The sequence below is a fragment of the Neoarius graeffei genome, chromosome 24 (assembly GCF_027579695.1).
Source record: "Neoarius graeffei isolate fNeoGra1 chromosome 24, fNeoGra1.pri, whole genome shotgun sequence".
In the NCBI taxonomy this organism is placed as follows: Eukaryota; Metazoa; Chordata; class Actinopteri; order Siluriformes; family Ariidae; genus Neoarius; species Neoarius graeffei.
In genome coordinates this window covers 45,194,351-45,213,833 of record NC_083592.1, presented here as the reverse complement: position 1 = coordinate 45,213,833, position 19,483 = coordinate 45,194,351, and the positions used below count along the sequence as shown (strand labels likewise).

Below are 19,483 nucleotides of genomic sequence, written 5' to 3'. Positions count from 1 at the left end.
GCTGGAATTAAGGCTGTCTTGGCAAAACTAAAGTTGAACCTTCCACCAAACATAGTGGACCAAATACTTAATCCATTTCACAAGCGAGTGACTCTATCAATTTCCCTAAAGAGTTAAATATCGTAAACTGGAGGGTCGTTTTGGATCCACACGTTGTTGGCCGCAGTATTCTGTGTTATTTTTACCTCCGCCAAGGAGGTTATGTTTTCGGTAGCGTTGGTTTGTTTGTTGGTTTGTCTGTTAGCAACATTACGGAAAAAGTTATGAACGGATTGCTCTGAAATTTTTTCCAGAGGTGTGACTGGGCACAAGTAACAATCCATTACATTTTGGCGGTGATCCGGATCACCTTCTGGATCCCGGATTTTTTTAAAGGATTCTTGGCGGAGGTCTGCGTTCTCCGAGTGCTTTTCTAGTTTACATATTAATATTTCGTTGTTTTGTGGGGGGTTTTATATTATGCATCAAGATACATTTTCATATACACTCACTGGCCACTTTATTAGGAACACTCATCCACCTGCTGTTTTAGGTAGTTATTTATTCAGCCAATCCCTTGACAGCAGCACAATGCATAAAATCATACAGTTAATGTTCAAACATCCGAACGGGAAAAATTGTGATCTCAAAGTGTGACTTGCTTTCACTGTGGCATGGGTGTTGGTTTGAGCCAGATGGACTGGTTTGAGTATTTCAGAAACTGCTGATCTGATTTCCTGGGGTTTTCACACACAACAGTCTCTAACACAGAATGGTGCGAAAAACAAAAAACACTGAATTGAGTAAGGGACAGTTCTGTGGGTGGAAACAAATGCCTTGTTGATAAGAAAGGTCAGAGGAAAACGGCCAGACTGGTTTGAGCTTTTTTGCCAGGAAGGATATAGTAACTCATAGCAACTCTTTACAACCATGGTGAGCAGAAAAGCATCTCAGCATGCAACAGCAAACAGAAGACCACATTGAATTCCACTCCTGCCAGCCAAGAACAGGAATCTTACACTGTGTCCGAAATTGCTCACTCGTTCACTACTCCCTATAGAGGGAATTACTATATAGAGGACTATATAGTGAGCTCATTGGTAAAATTTAAAAAAACACTTTTGGACACTAGTCCGTCACGCTGGTATTTACGTCATTACTGTCGCACAATTAAAACGTGCCGGATCAGTCGGCTGGTGGGTTTTCAAAATAATAAATACTCACTGCAAAAAACTGAAAATTGAATTTGAGGAGAAAATTCCTTACTACTAGTGAAATTATCTTGCTGCATGGACAGATCATTTTACTTGAAAAGACATCTTGGAATAAGTTGGTTACAATCTAGAACTAGTTTTAATAATCCCAGAGTTGGTGTCTTGTATTCTTCTACACTACAAAAAATGATATCTTAGCAAGTTGGAATATCTTGAATAGAGTTGAAACTAGCTAGCATTTCCGATTAGAAGAATACAAGACACCAATTCTGAGATCATTAAAACTAGTTCTAGATTGTAACCAACTTATTCCAAGATGTCTTTTCAAGTAAAATGATCTGTCCATGCAGCAAGATAATTTCACTAGTAGTAAGGAATTTCATCTCATCTCATCATCTGTAGCCGCTTTATCCTGTTCTACAGGGTCGCAGGCAAGCTGGAGCCTATCCCAGCTGACTACGGGCGAAAGGCGGGGTACACCCTGGACAATTCGCCAGGTCATCACAGGGCTGACACATAGACACAGACAACCATTCACACTCACATTCACACCTACGCTCAATTTAGAGTCACCAGTTAACCTAACCTGCATCTCTTTGGACTGTGGGGGAAACCGGAGCACCCGGAGGAAACCCACGCGGACACGGGGAGAACATGCAAACTCCACACAGAAAGGCCCTCGTCGGCCACGGGGCTCGAACCCGGACCTTCTTGCTGTGAGGCGACAACGCTAACCACTACACCACCATGCCGCCCGTAGTAAGGAATTTTCTCCTCAAATTCAGTTCTCAGTTTTTTGCAGTGCATGCATGCATTTTTGTGATAAATACATAATACTGAGTGTATTTCCCACATTAATCAATACAAAGTACCTGCATCTTTCAGTTGAATACTTTCTTCTTTGCCGCTGCCTTTTATTAAATCAAATTTGAGACTTTTAATTTGATTTCTTTCAGCGCGACCGCAAAGCATGATGGGATATATTGCTTTGGTTAGTGACCATCGTTGTACACTACTTTTCGTGATGCATTGTGGGATACTTTGAGTGCACTATATAGGGTGTAAATAATCCTCACTAAGGTTTCAGAAAGCACTACAAAATGGCGTCCCCACTATGTAGTGCCCTATATAGTGAGTAGGGAGCGATTTCGGACAAAGGGTTAGAATCAAGAACGAGTTCTTTATTAAAGTGGCCAGTGAGTGTATTTTTGTCCATTTTTGACTATATCATCTCCAGGATGACACTGTTTTACTCGTTATTTGTAGGATGTTACGGTATCACGTGTTGGTATACAAAAGCTATTGTACATCAGATGCTAATGGTTTTCTATCAGGCACATGGAGCTATTTAAAGGAACAGTCCACCGTACTTCCATAATGAAATATGCTCTTATCTGAATTGAGATGAGCTGCTCCGTACCTCGCCGAGCTTTGCGCGACCTCCCAGTCAGTCAGACGCGCTGTCACTCCTGTTAGCAATGTAGCTAGGCTCAGTATGGCCAATGGTATTTTTTGGGGCTGTAGTTAGATGCGACCAAACTTTTCCGCGTTTTTCCTGTTTACATAGGTTTATATGACCAGTGATATGAAACAAGTTCAGTTACACAAATTGAAACGTAGCGATTTTCTATGCTATGGAAAGTCCGCACTATAATAACAGGCGTACTAACACCTTCTGCGCGCTTCGGCAGCGCATTGATACGGAGCTCAGATATCAATGCGCTGCCGAAGCGCGCAGAAGGTGTTAGTACGCCTGTCATTATAGTGCGGACTTTCCATAGCATAGAAAATCGCTACGTTTCAATTTGTGTAACTGAACTTGTTTCATATCACTGGTCATATAAACCTATGTAAACAGGAAAAACGCGGAAGAGTTTGGTCGCATCTAACTACAGCCCCAAAAAATACCATTGGCCATGCTGAGCCTAGCTACATTGCTAACAGGAGTGACAGCGCGTCTGACTGCGTCTGACTGACTGGGAGGTCGCGCAAAGCTCGGAGAGGTACGGAGCAGCTCGTCTCAATTCAGATAAGAGCATATTTCATTATGGAAGTACGGTGGACTGTTCCTTTAAAGCCATCACTGGAAACTGGAGTTCTTACCGTAAGCTGCAGGGTTGCCCTTGCTAAGGGGTAGGTTAGCACGCAGGATGGCATTGTTCAGCACATTCAGGTATGTAGGCATGCTGTGGTAGCCTTTATTGTTGTAAAGTACCTGCAGAGACAGGGAGAGTGCAGAAATCCTGCTGATCATACCAAACATGACATTTCAGGAACCTTTATCAGAAATGCACGCTGGCTCACCTGAGCCGATCGCCGCACTGCTATCTTACGCGCCATGAGTGACATCTTTCTCCCAAAGGACGCTGGGACTGATTTCTGGATGTTTCCAACAGTGATGCCTCCATACCTGAGAAAACAGTCTGGTTTTGTAACACAACTGTCCAGAACATGATAGAAAAATTGATCACATTTCACATTTAGACAAAAAAAAAAATATATATATATATCGATGCATTGTGACCCAAATGAAAGTATTAAAGTTAAATGTATTATGCAACACAGCACAAGAAAGCTGTATTGTAGCTGATTATGCTCTTCACCTGTGCAGTCTCATGCGGTCGGAAGTGTAGAGAAGGTACTCGGATACATTGCGGCCTGTGATGTCCACCAGAATGTCTCCCGTGACCACTTTTGTGAGCGGCGGTCGCCCGCCGACGCCGCTGGGGCACGAGAAGCCTGTTCCCTGCATGGAGCAGATGCAGCGCACCGGCTCGCGAATAGACAATGGCAGTGGAGGAGGAGACGTCACCATCTCTGTAAAATCAACACACACACTACTTACTACAAGCAGTCAGATCATCCATACAGGCAATTCAGATATTGATAGACACTGAGCTGGTAAAAAAAATGAAGTTTACACAACTACCCCAAATGCACTCAGTTAGCCAAGATAAAATGCTACACGTTTATTAGCTCATCTGTCCATAAGACCGACGAGCTGCTGCCATGGTGTAGCGTCCATTATCCGTCCATCGTCCACAATTCAGTTAAATCGTATCTCCTCCATCAGTTCTCCACGGATTTACGTTACGCGTTTTGTTTGAAAGAACTCATCACTCCGCACAAAACTTGGTCATTGCTGTGTCAATTTTTTTGCTAACGAGTTAGTAATTAGGCCAAATTAATTCATTTTCCAGTCCTGTCACTACAATTGTATCTCCTCTCTCATCAGATTCCAGTTCTGATCGATGTTTTGGTAGATCTTCCCATGAGGACAAACCTTGGTCGTTTGTTTTTTAGATTTTCCTGTTATAAACAATTTGTTTACAACTGTGGTTATTTACAGTTAAATCGTGTCTCCTCCCTCCCTCAGTTCTCAATGGATTTCAGTTCTGATTGTTTCGTTTGAAAGAACTAGTCCTTCTGTACAAAACTTGGTCATTGTATTGTCAAATTTTTGCTAACGAACTGCTAATTAGGCAACGTAACGAATTTTGGGACTTCTCATTAGAATTGTATCTCCTCTCTCATTTCTCATACGACGATTCCAGTTCTGATCGATGTTTTGGGTAGATCTTCCCTCGAGGAACAAAACTTGCTCGTTTGGTATCTCCTCCCTCAGTTCTCAATGGATTTCAGTTCTGATTGTTTTGTTTGAAAGAACTAGATCTTCTGCACAACACTTGGTCAGTGTATTGTCATTTTTTTGCGAACAAATTAGTAATTAGGTCGACTTAACTAATTTTCTTCTAACTAGAATTGTATCTCATCTCTCCTTTATCATGCGAATTAAGTTCTGATGGATGTTCTGGGTCGATCTTCCGTTAAGGAACAAAATTTAGTCCTTTGTTGATTTTCCTGTTGTAAGCAATTTGTCGTGGAGGTTGATCCTCTCTCACATTGTCACATTTCAGTTCTGTTTGATGTTTTGATAGTCAGGGTTGTTTTGGTGGCAGGCCAGATGACCTACTACGTCCTTGACGTTCTGATTTTTAAGGCTTTAAAAATCGCATGTACACTAAAGCACAGCGAAACTATTTCTCTGCATTTAACCCAGGCCATTATTAAAAAATGTTCTGTTTCCAGTCCACCGGCCGGGTGAGTGCCGTTTGTGCAGTTGAAATTTTTTTTTAATGCCGGTTTTTCGACATTTTTTTCGGGTTCGTAAATCTAAAATTGAACTTGACATTTACACATTCCCAGAGCTTTCCACTAAGGCTCATACCCTGTACTAGCCAGCCATGACAAATAAGTAGCCAGCCGGGGTGGGGGGGGTGGGGGGGAGTAAACACAAAAACTCCTGTGCACGCAGTTCCCAGGATTAAATGTATTTTCCACAGACCATTTATTTATTCACTTTACTCAAATACAAAGTAAAATGGCAGTAAATCTTCTTTCTTTTCTTGCGTATTGCATCATGAGGCGTTCCTGGCTTGTAAATCTCTTCTTTTCGGTGCATGACACATTCACGCAGCTGAGCATGCTATGAATTAACAACGACAACGGTCTGCAGTGGCGGCTACACAATTAAACACTCAGCCAACATTTCTCCATTTGTGTATGAAAATACACTCCAACCACTCAGTTTGGTTTCATTTACAACCAACGGTGTCTTTTGATGCCAGCACGTAATTGAACGAGAGAAGACTGGTTTACCGGAGACAAAATAAGCGTTATCTCTGCTTCTGTTCCCTCCGACAGCCCCGACACACTACTGCCTCCGCCGAGTGCGCGCGCATACACACACCGCATGTCGGGGCCGCGGATGAGTTACTCTCCCTTGATCAACGAAGTCGGCGGGGAATTTGTGGTTATTATCAGTACAAACAGCGCGAATCACAACTTAAATGAGTGCGGTTCAGTTTGACATTATTGTCAGTCCGTTAGATAAACATTTAATTTTATTAAAATCGAAAATTAATATTTAGAGCCTGTGGGCTACAAAAATAATAGTCATTAAAGTAGCCGGCTGGACTTAATTGTGTAGTCGGCTGTATGGCCAGCAGCCGGCGCTTGCGGAAAGCCCTGCATTCCGCGCAGAATATAGAATTGAATCAGCTCTGCACATGCGCCGTGCGGCACAAAAAAATGGCAGCCACCATGAAGGAAGGAGATCCGGAGTTTTCAAACATTTGCTTAAGTGTGAAATCGCAAAATGGTATTCTAGCGAACAACAAAATAGTAAAGATTCAGAAAAACAAATCATTCAGTAATCATTTTAATAGTGTAATTTCGTCCGAACTAGGCCTAACGCTCGATTTAGAACTACAAAAAGTCCATGTGTCGGACATTTTAAGTACCTTTGTAAAAGTTTTGCAAATGTTGCAGTCAGCATTTAAAATGCTAACTTAAAGTTTTTGTACAAGTTTCAGTTGATTAAACCGTCATATTTTATTAAATGTGTCTGCTTTTGTAATAAAAAAGTACTGAAAGAAAAAGCAAACACAGCATTGAAATTTCTTATCCATGCATATATATATTAAAAAAAAAATTCCCTCCCTCCCGACTGAAAATTTTTTTGCTCACCCGGTGGACAGGAAACGGATTTTTTTTTAAGGATGGCCCCATCTGGAGATGCGAGCACACACACTCAGAGCAGTGGGCAGCTTTGCTGCAGTGCCCAGGGAGCCGTTGGGGGTTAGGTGCCTTGCTCAAAGGCACTTCAGTCATTCCTGGTAGTCCAGGGAATCGAACTGGCAACCTTTTGGTCCCAAAAGATTCTGTTTCTCGAACATTTAGGCCATGGCTTCCCCAAATGCCCTCATCTTACATCATGTTCTGTTGCTAAACAATCTCACAGTTTTGCTTATATGATTTCTAACACTGTATGACACAGAGTTATGGACGAAACTGAACATCAGAACAAATCTGATTTAGCTGATCACCTGCATTTTGAGAAAGAAAATATATAATTAATTGTTTTGTTTTTTTTTAATTAAACTGCAGCTTTATCAAACTTATCACAACCTTTTTTAATTGTTAAGATGTCCATGTGACCCCTCAGGACAGATTTATTTTATGAACACATGGACATGAAACTCTTCAAATATTAAGCTCATTATTTTATATATTTATAAACAGTAGTGTGTAAAAGTCTTAGGGACATGTAAAGAAATACTGAAGATAAAGAATGGCTTGAAAATAATGAAATGAAATGTTTCTACATTAAAAAAAATACTATAAACAGTAATCAGTAAGCCATAATAAATGAAACAAAGTCAATATTTGGTGTGAGACGACCCTTTGCTTTAAAAAATAATAATAATAGTAGTCTTAGGTACAGTGAGCGCAGTTTTATAAGGAAATGAGCTGTAGGTTTTACTGAGCATCTTACAGAACCAGCCACAGTTCTTCTGGACACTTTGACTGTCGCACTCGCGTCTTCATTTCGCACCAAAACCCAGCAGCCTTCATTATGTTTTCTTTTTAATCTGAAAAGTGCTCTCTTATGGAATATGCTGCTCGGATACAAACTTTTTTTTTCCTGTAACGTTTAATTTTGTGCTGGAAAATTACGAACATTTGGAACTCCAAAATGTTTTTGGACTGACTCGATAATGTAGAAGTCGTAAAATAGAAATCTATAGCAAAATTTGCATGAAAAAACAACAATAGGGTGCCTAAGACTTTTGCACAGTACTGTGTGTGTGTATATATATTGGAGCCAAAAATGAACTCAAGTGCTTGATCAGCCTCCAGAGTGTCTTTAACTGAGCCTCACCGTGGGCAGTGGTGGGTGGAGCTGCCGTGTAGTTCCACAGAGCATCATCAAAGCGTGGCTCTGGGTAATCAGAGGGTGCAGGCGAGGGTGGAGGTGGGACGAAGTTAGACAGAGGCACACCCTGGGTGAACGAATCCAGGCACATGGGGTCAAAGTAGCGTGCAGCCAGTGTTTTGGCATTGTTAGCATAGGGGTTGAGGCTCTGCGCCAGCTGGTCCAGGGTACTATTAAAGGGGGTTTTGAGCACACAGGTTGCACCCACACCTGACGGCAAACGCAATGTATTGATAATCTTTTGAGGGCCTGCGTCCGGGGACAGCTTGCTCCTGTAACAGCAAAACAGGACAAATCATTATAAAGAGAATGTCTGCCAATTTTTCTGTCAGTTGAATTGAAAAAAAAAAAAGTGTGATACTCCCTGTTACTATTAAGCAAGCACAGAATAAACCAACAAGCACAGGACAAATCAGTCCGTATGTCAAAGCAATGGCCGTAAACGAGATTCGCTGAGACCTGTGCGAGACATCGTAGGACGGAAGTAAAACATACAGCGGAAATCAAAGTGACCAACATCTGCCAATGTTGTCAAAAGACGCGCGCGCCCTCTTTCGAATGCTGACGCAAGCCGGAAGTTTTGTTTGTTTTGATAGCAATCAGGAAAGTTTGAAAGAAGTAGGCAGTAATCGTCATTTAAACTCATTTTTGTGCAATATTTCATTTGGAAAACAGTTTTCAAAATGGCGGCACTGACACCTGGCTGACACTTCACATTTCGAAGTCTCGCACAAGTCTCGTGAAGATCGCACGGATAAGCGACGGCTGCCGTGGACCAAACGAACTAAATTCAACATGGCTAAAAACCGAATAGGCCGATAAGTATAATATTTAATTGCAATTAGTTGCCAATACGAGTCACGATATAAGGTTACTAAAACCGAAAACGCAATCGAATAACACGTTAATTAAGAAATAAAGCAAGTTTAAAAATGACTTCAGTTCCACTTTAAATACAGTTATGTCTAAAGTTACAATTTTTTCAGGCATGTCTCGTCCCATAAAGTAGTTGCCGGACAATTTTAACAACCTGACACACTGCTGGAAATGAGAGTAGGGATGTCAAAGTAGCATCAATCATCTGTATAATCATTTTCATCACTTTACAGCCATTTTAGGTGAATTATAAAACGTATCATAATCCTGTAATAAAATAATATCAATTCTAACATTTATGATTCTCACTGAGTAAAATGGATAATTGGATAAATTGTTTACGATGCTTGTTTATGGTCCTGAGTCACACCTGTACTGCAGCCGGTCCTCATTAGCGAAGGGGATGAAGTTTCCTCGGGGCTGGGTGTAGTTATGATACTGAGACGGTGACAGGATGAGGGGAGGCAGATCACCTGCAGAGACAAAAGACAGTCCATCTTTTTTTCTATCCATATTCACTGGATAGGAGCAATCGTATACTCTGATTGGCTGCTCTACTACTAGGCTATCAGCTCATATACTATGAGTGTCACTAATAGTGCCGAAAGTCTAAGTTCAGAGCGGCATCCAAACATGGCCGCTCCAGACTACATTTCCCAAGCGCCACATCGCCGCACCTTTCCTGAGTATTACGAGCACACCTGTTCCCCATCATCTCAGTAATCAATCATCGCTCTGTTTAAGCTCAGCACTCACCTCAGTGCGAAGTATTGCTCTGTGTCCTCGTGCCTGATCATACCGAGCTTTCTAGTTATTGTGCCTGACTTCCGGTGACTTTGACTTTACTTATGTTTATACCCGATCTTGACTTCTCACCTGTCCTTTGATATTCCGTCTGCACATCGATCGACCTTTGCCCGGCCTTGACTATGTCTTCAGTCTTTCGATTTGGATCTGGTTTCCAGTTTGCAATGCACCCACTCTCCCCTGCGCCCTGACATTGAACTAACCGAGAACGAAATAAAAACTCTACTCGAAAACAAAACCCCAAAAAATGAAAAAAAAAGCAACAAAATAGTATGGAATGAAAGCAGTGCTTTAAGTGAGCCAGTTTGCACCAGTACTTAGTACCGCCACTTCTAGATTTTAACCCCTGGCGTACCGGGACTTTTTATGGCGTACCGGGACTTCTCACAAGCTCATAGTACCCTTTCCTGTCCCTGTCCTCTCCATATCAGAGTGTGTCTTGGCAATTCATTATGACATTTAAATGACATTACGCAGGGCGCACTATGCAACGCTCGCCTCTCTCGACGCTCGCGGGACTACGTGACGCTCACTCGCTTGTTCGCGGAGAAGTCAGAAACAACAAACGGGAAAAACAAAGAAACAAAAACAGGACAGTAATGTTGGCATGGCTACAAAAGGGCACAAAGAGAATGAGAGTCGAAACGGAGTCGGATGATGACGCGGCTCTTCGACAGTCAAATTCTACCGTGGCAGAAAATGCAGGTGGGGAGCGGCAAGTTAACACTAGCGCGTCTGCTAACAGCGAAGAGCCTGTTGCTATAGCAACGCTTGTTGCTACCGATGCTCCAGCCAACTGCGATGTTAACAATAACCTGTTGGTCAAAGGATCAAGTACAGTATTTTTGCTCACAGAACGACTGGGTTATTTGTAAAGACAAAAAGTTTGGGTGTAAGATATGTAGCTGCCCGACTCATATGCCAACAGGTGAATATGGGGAGTACTGGCACTTTTTTTTTCCACTTAAAGCACTGAATAAAAGTATTTGATGGTAAGAACATATCTTTTTTATTTTTTAAGAATTATTATTATAGCATTTTTTACAAATTGCTCGTGTCATTTCGCCGGTTTGTTTACATTTTAAGCGGAAATGATTTTGTCTGACGTTTTGTATAAAGTTTTTATTAATCGAATTTGCAAAAAATAACAATAAAAATGCTCTGTTTCCCAAAATCCAGTGAATGTGGATAGAATAAAACAGTTATTCCACTCAATCTCGTCATCCATGGCTTATAGCCAACTCGGTGCTACACGCCTCATCGGCTATCAGCTCATGTATGATCCGATTTCGTGGAATAACTGTTAAATAGTTTTTTATATATAAATTCATGCCAAGTGTCAATCTTTAATATGCTCTATTCTATGACTTCAACAATCTCAATCAATATTCAAAAATATTAAGTTGGTTTCCATCATTTCCATAAAGATAAAGACACTAAATGTCCATGCGAGTGCACTGCAGCTGCACGCAACGCCATCCTGCTCAGTCTTACCTATCTCAGGCACAGAGAGAGCGACAGTCATCGCCACACAAACGAAGAAGGCAGGCAGTAGGATCTGCGAGAACAAGACCTTGGTGTTCCTCTTGGCACAGTGGAACCTCTTGACAATGAGGCCGTGGAATTGGCGAAATCGCAGCCACCAGCCCTCCAGCTTAAAGCTCCCCTGGCCCTCCAGCACATGCGGCTCAGAGGAGCTCGGATCCTCCTCGTCTGGACAAAAGACCAAAAATTAAAGTCGCCATCAATGCACCCATGACATGTATAAATTATTCATGATCTGTCAGAGCGCTGTATTTTAACCAATGGAACTCTATCTAAATGGAAACAGTGTGTAATGTTTTGGTGAACTAACCAGCAGTGTAAATGTTAAATCCAGAACGAAAGAATGAAGATACCGTATGAATATGATAACTGAGAATTTCTAATATCCAACATGATTAACTTCAACAGGCTGCAGCCAACAAGCGCAGGCATGCTGAGCATTAAAACACCCCGACACTGAAACCTTTTACAAATTACTTCTTGGACATAAAATGGAGTGAATCCTAAGCAATGTACAAGAGTGCTCTGACAGCACAATATCACCCACTGGCAACTACGCCGTAACTCTGGTAAAATGCGACTGAATTTAATGAAATTACACTATGCGTACTACAAACATACAACAATGTCTTTTACCAAGTTTGGTGAAATTCCTCCACAAATTGTGAAAGGAGTTGATTTCAGAAGGAAAACACACACTCATGAAATTGTCAAAGTATAATTTTGTTAATCAAGGGCTGTAACTTTGGTAAAATGTGACCCAATTTAACAAAATTACAATATGCGTGTTAGCGACATATAACAAAAATCCTTGCCAAGTTTGGTGAAATTCCTCCACAAATTGTGAGAGGAGTTGATTTCAGAAGAACGTACACCCTCATGAAATTGTCAAAGTACGAGTTATTTAATCAAGGGTCAAAACTCTGGGAAAATTTTCACAAAGGAAATTAAATCGCAATCTACATATTACCGTCATATAACAAGGCCTTTTGCCAAGCTTTGAGAAATTCGTCCAAAAATTGTAAGAGGAGTTGATGTCAGAAGGTGAGCACACCTTCATGAAACTGTGAAAGTACAAGGTTGTTAATCAAGGGCCACAACTCTGGTAAAATGTGACCGAATTTAACGAAATTGCAATATACGTATTACCGACATATAACAAAGAACCCTGCCAAGTTTTGTGAAATTTCTCCAAAAATTGTGAGAGGAGTTGATTTCAGAAGGAAAACACACCCTCATGAAATTGTCAAAGTATAATTTTGTTAATCAAGGGCTGTAACTCTGGTAAAATGTGACCCAATTTAACGAAATTGCAATATGTGTATTACAGACATATAACAAAGAATCCTGCCAAGTTTGGTGAAATTTCTCCAAAAATTGTGAGAGGAGTTGATTTCAGAAGGAAAACACACCTTCATGAAATTGTCAAAGTATAATTTTGTTAATCAAGGGCTGTAACTCTGGTAAAATGTGACTGAATTTAACGAAATTGCAATACACGTATTACCGACATATAACAAAGAACCCTGCCAAGTTTTGTGAAATTCCTCCAAAAATTTTGAGAGGAGTTGATTTTAGAAGGAAAACACACCTTCATGAAATTGTCAAAGTATAATTTTGTTAATCAAGGGCTGTAACTCTGGTAAAATGTGACCCAATTTAACGAAATTGCAATATGTGTATTACAGACATATAACAAAGAATCCTGCCAAGTTTTGTGAAATTTCTCCAAAAATTGAGAGAGGAGTTGATTTCAGAAGGTGAGCACCCTTCCCGGGATGGACAGACGGATGGACGGACGGAAATCGCCACAACATAATCCCCCTTCGGGCCTTTCAGCCAGCGGGAGATAAAGAGAAAATGGATATTTGTATGGGTTTCTTCCAAATTCTTCTTTTTCTTCCCACCTCTCAAAAACATCCCGAGAGGTGGATTGGCTACATCAAATTTCCCCGAGCTGTGAATGAGTGTGTGAATGTGTGTGTGCATGATGCCCTGCAAATGGCCTTTGTCCAATCCAAAGTGTATTCTCACCTCCTTTACCCCCAACCTCGACAATTCCCCAAATCCTCACACTGCATATTTTACCTACAGGGACTCTGTTATATTATTTAGGCCCTTAGCCACATTGGCTCTTTTTGCATACTGTAAACCAGCAAAAAAAAAAATTACTCTCATATTATTATAAGAATATACCCACCTCTCAGGCTGGCTGAGTCCAGATCCTGGGGATTATTAAAGAGTGGGTAGTATTCGCCATAGAAGTCAGAGTACGGTCCTCCTTCATCACCTCTCACTGAGCCCACAGAGGAATTTGAGTGCAGCGAGGCCTGACTGGAGCTCAGCCTTGAGTTCATCACCATGTTGCACATCTCCACTTCAGGCCGGGTCACGGTACCGAGCGACGCTCCATCGCACTGCTGCGCTGCCAAAAGCGAAGAAGGCTTCCCCACCGACGCCCCTCCCGGGGAGCTCTTCATATCTATAAGAGAAAGAAAGAAAGAGATAAAAAGAGTGAATCTTGTGTTAGAAAGCAGGGCAAATAAACATACAGCTTACAGACTTCACTGAGAAACAAAATACAATTATGTTTTTTGGTTTCCAGCTATATAAAATGTTGTCTGGTCTTTTTTCAATCCTAAGCTGTAGTTTAGGTGGCCCTGTGCCTACCATAGCCCTAGATTCCTGATCTTGGTTGACAGGATTGAAACCTGGTGTGGTTATCTGCTATTGTAGCCCATCGACGTCAAGGTTGGACATGCTGTGCATTCAGAGATGCTTTTCTGCTCAGCACGATAGTAAAGAGTGATTATTATCTCATCCGGCCAATAGGTGATGAACTTATGCCATCATGAGTTGTCCGTCATCGTCCATCCAGCGTCGTCCGTATTTCACGAAAGTCGCTTCTTCTCTCTCAATTCTTCACCGATTTTTATTCTTTTTGGCAGGACGGTAGGTCTGTCTGGGGTGCATATAGCTTCTACCCAAATTTGCATAATTGTAATTAATAATGAAGATATGGAGTAATTAATCAATCCCTAACAAGCAGTTTCCACACAAATCGCTTCTTCTCCCTCAATTCTTCACCGATTTTGATTCTTTCTGGCATGAACGTACGGGTACCTAGAGTGCATATAACTTCTACCCAGATTTCCTTAATTACAATTATTAATGAAGTTAATAGTGGACTAATTAAGCTTTAATGAGCAGTTCAACAAAAATCACGTCTTCTCGGTCAGTTCCTCGCCGTTTTGGATTCTTTCTGGCGAATAGGTTGGTATTCCTAGGGTGGATATAGCTCCTATATATATAGCTTGTATATAGTGTATATAGCTTGCAACATTTATTGCCCAAGGTGGCCCACTTTAGATCGTTCCTTCTGGACTAGACAGGGCCGGAGTGAGCTACGCCGTCACTGACGGTCTTGTTATGGGCCTTTTCCACTACCCTTTTTCAGCTCACTTCAGCTCACTTCAGCCCAACACGGCTCGCGTTTCGACTACCTCAGAGCAGCATGACTAAGCTCGCTTCAGCCTTACTCAGCACCCAAAACTCACACGGTTTTGGAGTGGGGCTGAAGTGAGCCCAACCGAGCCGAGTGGGGCTAGGGGCGTGAGGAGACACTCCCCTGTGCACTGATTGGTGAGGAGGAGTGTCCTCACATGCCCACACACGCCCCGCGAGCACGCTGGGATCTGTAAACACCGTAAACCCGGAAGAAGAAGAATTACGACTTTCTGAAGCCTTATGCGCCTCGCCTCATCTATACGCTCTTGCCAGTATCTGTTGGCGTTGTCAGTGACAACAAGCCACAGCACCAAGACCAGCAACACTAACGACTCCATGTCCTCCATGTTTATTGTTTACTATCCGGGTCGTGAGACTACCGCTTAAAAGGTCACTGATGTCACTGTTTGCGCCACCTAATGACATCACGTGATGTCCACCCACTTTCGCTAACTCCACCCAATGTGTCCACCCACTTCCAGCCAGCACGGTTCAGCGCGGTTGTAGTCGAAATGCAACTCCAACAGCCCCACTCAGCTCGACTCAGCTCAACTCAGCCGCGTTGGTAGTGGAAAAGCCCCATTAGAGTTACCTTCGCCTTCCTGGTAGCTCAAACCAATCTGTCTATTCTTCTCTGACCTCTCTCATGAACAATTCGTTTCCACCTGCAGAATGCTGCTCACTGGATATTTTTTGTTTTTTTGCACCATTCTGTATCAACTCTGTGATCGACTGCTGTGCCCTGAAGATCAACAGTTTCTAAAATACTCAAACCAACCCATTTGATACCAACAACCATGTCATGGTCAGTCACTGAAATCACATCACATTATTTGTTCCACATTTTGATATTTGATATGAACATCACCTGAAGCTCTTGGCCTGTATCTGCATGCTTTTATGTACTGCACTAGTGTCACATGATTACCCGATCAGAGATCTGCACAAGCGTGCATGTGTATGAGTGTTCCTATTAAAGTAGCTAGCGTCTAACATCTTTCCATCCCCTCTCTCACCTGCGTCACTGTTCTCAAGTGACAGATCTTCCTCGGACACTTTTAGAAAGACTTCTTCCAACGTGGTGTCCATCACTCCAAAGCTGGTGAGAGCCAGACTGTCTAAACTTTGCTCCAGAGCCTGGCAGAAGGACACGCAATGTTAATTCGGAGTACTGTTCATATACGCAAGGGTCCAACTTTCAAACTAATGGTTTTTAAGAGCCCCTTTTTGAAATGACTAGTGTCTGTGTTTACCTGAAACAGCCTCTCGAAGCAGCCCTTCCTGACAGCCTCAGATGGCAGGATGTAGGACAGCTCGGTGTTGGAGTCGGACACGAGCAGGCAGGAGGCTACATACTGTCGGATAAACTGAGTCACTCTGGTCTCTGAGCACAGGGACAGGGACGACGACGGGGGCATACTCGACTGATCTGCGAACAAACAAACACAGATTTTACGCTGAAAGAAAGAAACATCCAGGAATATACACTGACTTATTTCCTAATTGAGTAAGCAAAGCACAAGTTTAATAAACGTCTTATACACTTCTGAAATAGCAGCCCAAAAGAAACCGACTGGGTCGTCTTATTTCAGAGTTTGTAGGTTGGTAGGCATTTCAGATACCCAAATATCTGTGCACAAGCACCGAAAAAGAGAGTTTTTCATCATATGTAGCCTTCGAAACAAATTCCAAGGACACCGTACAGCTTTATTTCATGAACTTTAAATGTTTCAAATAATATTTTGTGTATTTTTTAGACCAGAGCTTTTTATTCCTGAATTTCCCATAACAGATACAGATAGAGCCTGAAATTTAAAACTTACTAACATATGCAAGTATACACTATTTAGTAAGATCAGCGAATAAGCTGCCAACTTATTGTACACTACCGTTCAAAAGTTTGGGGTCACTTTGAAATGTCCTTATTTTTGAAAGAAAAGCACTGTTCTTTTCAATGAAGATCACTTTAAACTAATCAGAAATCCACTCTATACATTGCTAATGTGGTAAATGACTATTCTAGCTGCAAATGTCTGGTTTTTGGTGCAATATCTCCATAGGTGTATAGAGGCCCATTTCCAGCAACTCTCACTCCAGTGTTCTAATGGTACAATGTGTTTGCTCATTGCCTCAGAAGGCTAATGGATGATTAGAAAACCCTTGTACAATCATGTTAGCACAGCTGAAAACAGTTGAGCTCTTTAGAGAAGCTATAAAACTGACCTTCCTTTGAGCAGATTGAGTTTCTGGAGCATCACATTTGTGGGGTCGATTAAATGCTCAAAATGGCCAGAAAAATGTCTTGACTATATTTTCTATTCATTTTACAACTTATGGTGGTAAATAAAAGTGTGACTTTTCATGGAAAACACAAAATTGTCTGGGTGACCCCAAACTTTTGAACGGTAGTGTACACCATAAATTTAATGTCGAAGCGAACAATTGTGCATTTTGTGAAAATGATGCAGAAAATTTGGAACATTTGTTTTTCTTTTGTAAACCAGTGCAGTCCTTTTGGATTGAGTGGTGGAGCTGGTTCCAATCCAAGAGGACTGACACAACACCCTTTAACTTGGAAAGCAATTCAATTTGGCTTCTGCGATGGAGAGAATTTGACTTTTATTTTAAATATTTTCATTTTGTTTGGAAATTTTTCCTTCACAAATGTAGATAAATGCTATAAATGCTCCGTGTATGGTTCGTTGGCTGAAGGAATTTAAGATCTCGTACAAATCTCGACAATATGCAAAAGATAAGACAGCCCTTCATTTATTCTCTTTACTGTCTGTTTTTAATTTCATTTGAGCCAAGTCCCTGTTCTATTTACCTTTTTTCCATTCTTTTTCTTTCTCTTTAATCGCTCAACCTTTGCATTCGTGCCTTCTGTGTGAAATAAGTGCCATGTCTGTTTATATGCACTTGGTTTTCAATTTAGATAGATAGATAGATAGATAGATAGATAGATAGATAGATAGATAGATAGATAGACAGACAGGCAGTTAGATAGATAGATAGATAGATAGATAGATAGATAGATAGATAGATAGATAGATAGATAGATAGATAGATAGATAGGCAGTTAGATAGATAGATAGATAGATAGATAGATAGATAGATAGATAGATAGATAGATAGATAGATAGATAGATAGATAGATAGATAGATAGGCAGTTAGATAGATAGATAGATAGATAGATAGATAGATAGATAGATAGATAGATAGATAGATAGATAGATAGATAGATAGATAGGCAGTTAGATAGATAGATAGATAGATAGATAGATAGATAGATAGATAGATAGATAGATAGATAGATAGATAGATAGATAGATAGATAGATAGATAGGCAGTTAGATAGATAGATAGATAGATAGATAGATAGATAGATAGATAGATAGATAGATAGATAGATAGATAGATAGATAGATAGAAGAAAATGATGATGGCTTGAATTGAAATAAATAACAAAAAATAAAAAGAAGATGAGGGAAAAAATATTGTATACCATAAGAAGAAAAGAAAATCTATAAAAACACATTAGATGTGTATCAAAGCAACAGACAGCTGGAGAAACACAGCTCACACACAATCCTCACCTGCAGGATTGGAGTCACTTTGCTTCTTCACGAGGGTGAGCTTATATCCATCTCCGTAGGTGCTCTTGAGGAAGAGAGGTGAGCCACAGCACTTGAGCTTCCCGTGGGAGATGATGGCGATGCGATCACCTAGAAGGTCAGCCTCATCCATGTGGTGCGTGGAGAGGAGGATGGTCCGGCCTGTTCATCCATACACACACACTCAGTTAAATAAACCCATTTAATTCTTGATTCTAAAAATAAGATAAACAGATTTAAAAAAAAAAGATTGTGTCATTCTTAATATTTAACGTTTTCCCTGAGACGTTTATTTAGAATTTCTGGAAGGAGTCTCCAGTGTCAGCGGTTTGTCTATGGATCATTATAGAATTCGGGGTACATTTCGCGTCTCCGAGATAAACCTTTTGTTATTTCCCACAAAAGAAATCTTTATTGAATCAGTTTTGAACAATAATGAAAATTATGACAAATTTTCACCAATAGCAATGCTTTTTTTTTTTTTTTAAAGATATTTTTTGGGCTTTTTTCACCTTTATTGGATAGGACAGTGTAGAGATAGGAAATGAGCAGGAGAGAGAGATGGGGAGGGATCGGGAAATGACCTCGGGTTGGAATCGAACCCGGGTCCCCGGATTTATGGTGTGGCACCTTATCCACCTGAGCCACGACGCCCCATTAGCTAAATGACTCCCACCCCTCCCCCCACATTATTGGCTGTCTTTGACTCCTGATTCATACATTCAACCTGAATAAACACAAAGTGATTCAATCTAACAATCTGTTTTTTGGGGGACTTATTCTCATCTCATCTCATTATCTGTAGCCACTTTATCCTTCTACAGGGTCGCAGGCAAGCTGGAGCCTATCCCAGCCGACTACGGGCGAAAGGCGGAGTACACCCTGGACAAGTCGCCAGGTCATCACAGGGCTGACACATAGACACAGACAACCATTCACACTCACACCTATGGACAATTTAGAGTCACCAGTTAACCTAACCTGCATGTGGGGGAAACCGGAGCACCCGGAGGAAACCTACGCGGACATGGGGAGAACATGCAAACTCCACACAGGCCACGGGGATCAAACCTGGACCTTCCTGCTGTGAGGCGACAGCACTAACCACTACACCACCGTGCCGCCCGGGACTTATTCTATTAACTGTTATAAAATCAGTTGC

The 19,483-nt window shown here is 41.3% G+C and overlaps 1 protein-coding gene across 1 annotated transcript in view; it reads right to left on the bottom strand.

Moving 5' to 3' along the window:
• The window catches only part of abca2 (ATP-binding cassette, sub-family A (ABC1), member 2), a 187,968-nt gene that overhangs the window by 47,334 nt on the left and 121,151 nt on the right, over window positions 1-19,483 (bottom strand). The window contains exons 24-33 of the mRNA XM_060907364.1: window positions 18,304-18,483; window positions 15,960-16,135; window positions 15,723-15,843; window positions 13,400-13,681; window positions 11,149-11,367; window positions 9,218-9,320; window positions 7,918-8,243; window positions 3,797-4,010; window positions 3,498-3,603; window positions 3,297-3,408 (exon numbers count right to left, since the gene is read on the bottom strand). Coding sequence (XP_060763347.1) covers window positions 3,297-3,408; window positions 3,498-3,603; window positions 3,797-4,010; window positions 7,918-8,243; window positions 9,218-9,320; window positions 11,149-11,367; window positions 13,400-13,681; window positions 15,723-15,843; window positions 15,960-16,135; window positions 18,304-18,483 — 1,839 coding nt within the window. The remainder of the gene's footprint in view (window positions 1-3,296; window positions 3,409-3,497; window positions 3,604-3,796; window positions 4,011-7,917; window positions 8,244-9,217; window positions 9,321-11,148; window positions 11,368-13,399; window positions 13,682-15,722; window positions 15,844-15,959; window positions 16,136-18,303; window positions 18,484-19,483) is intronic.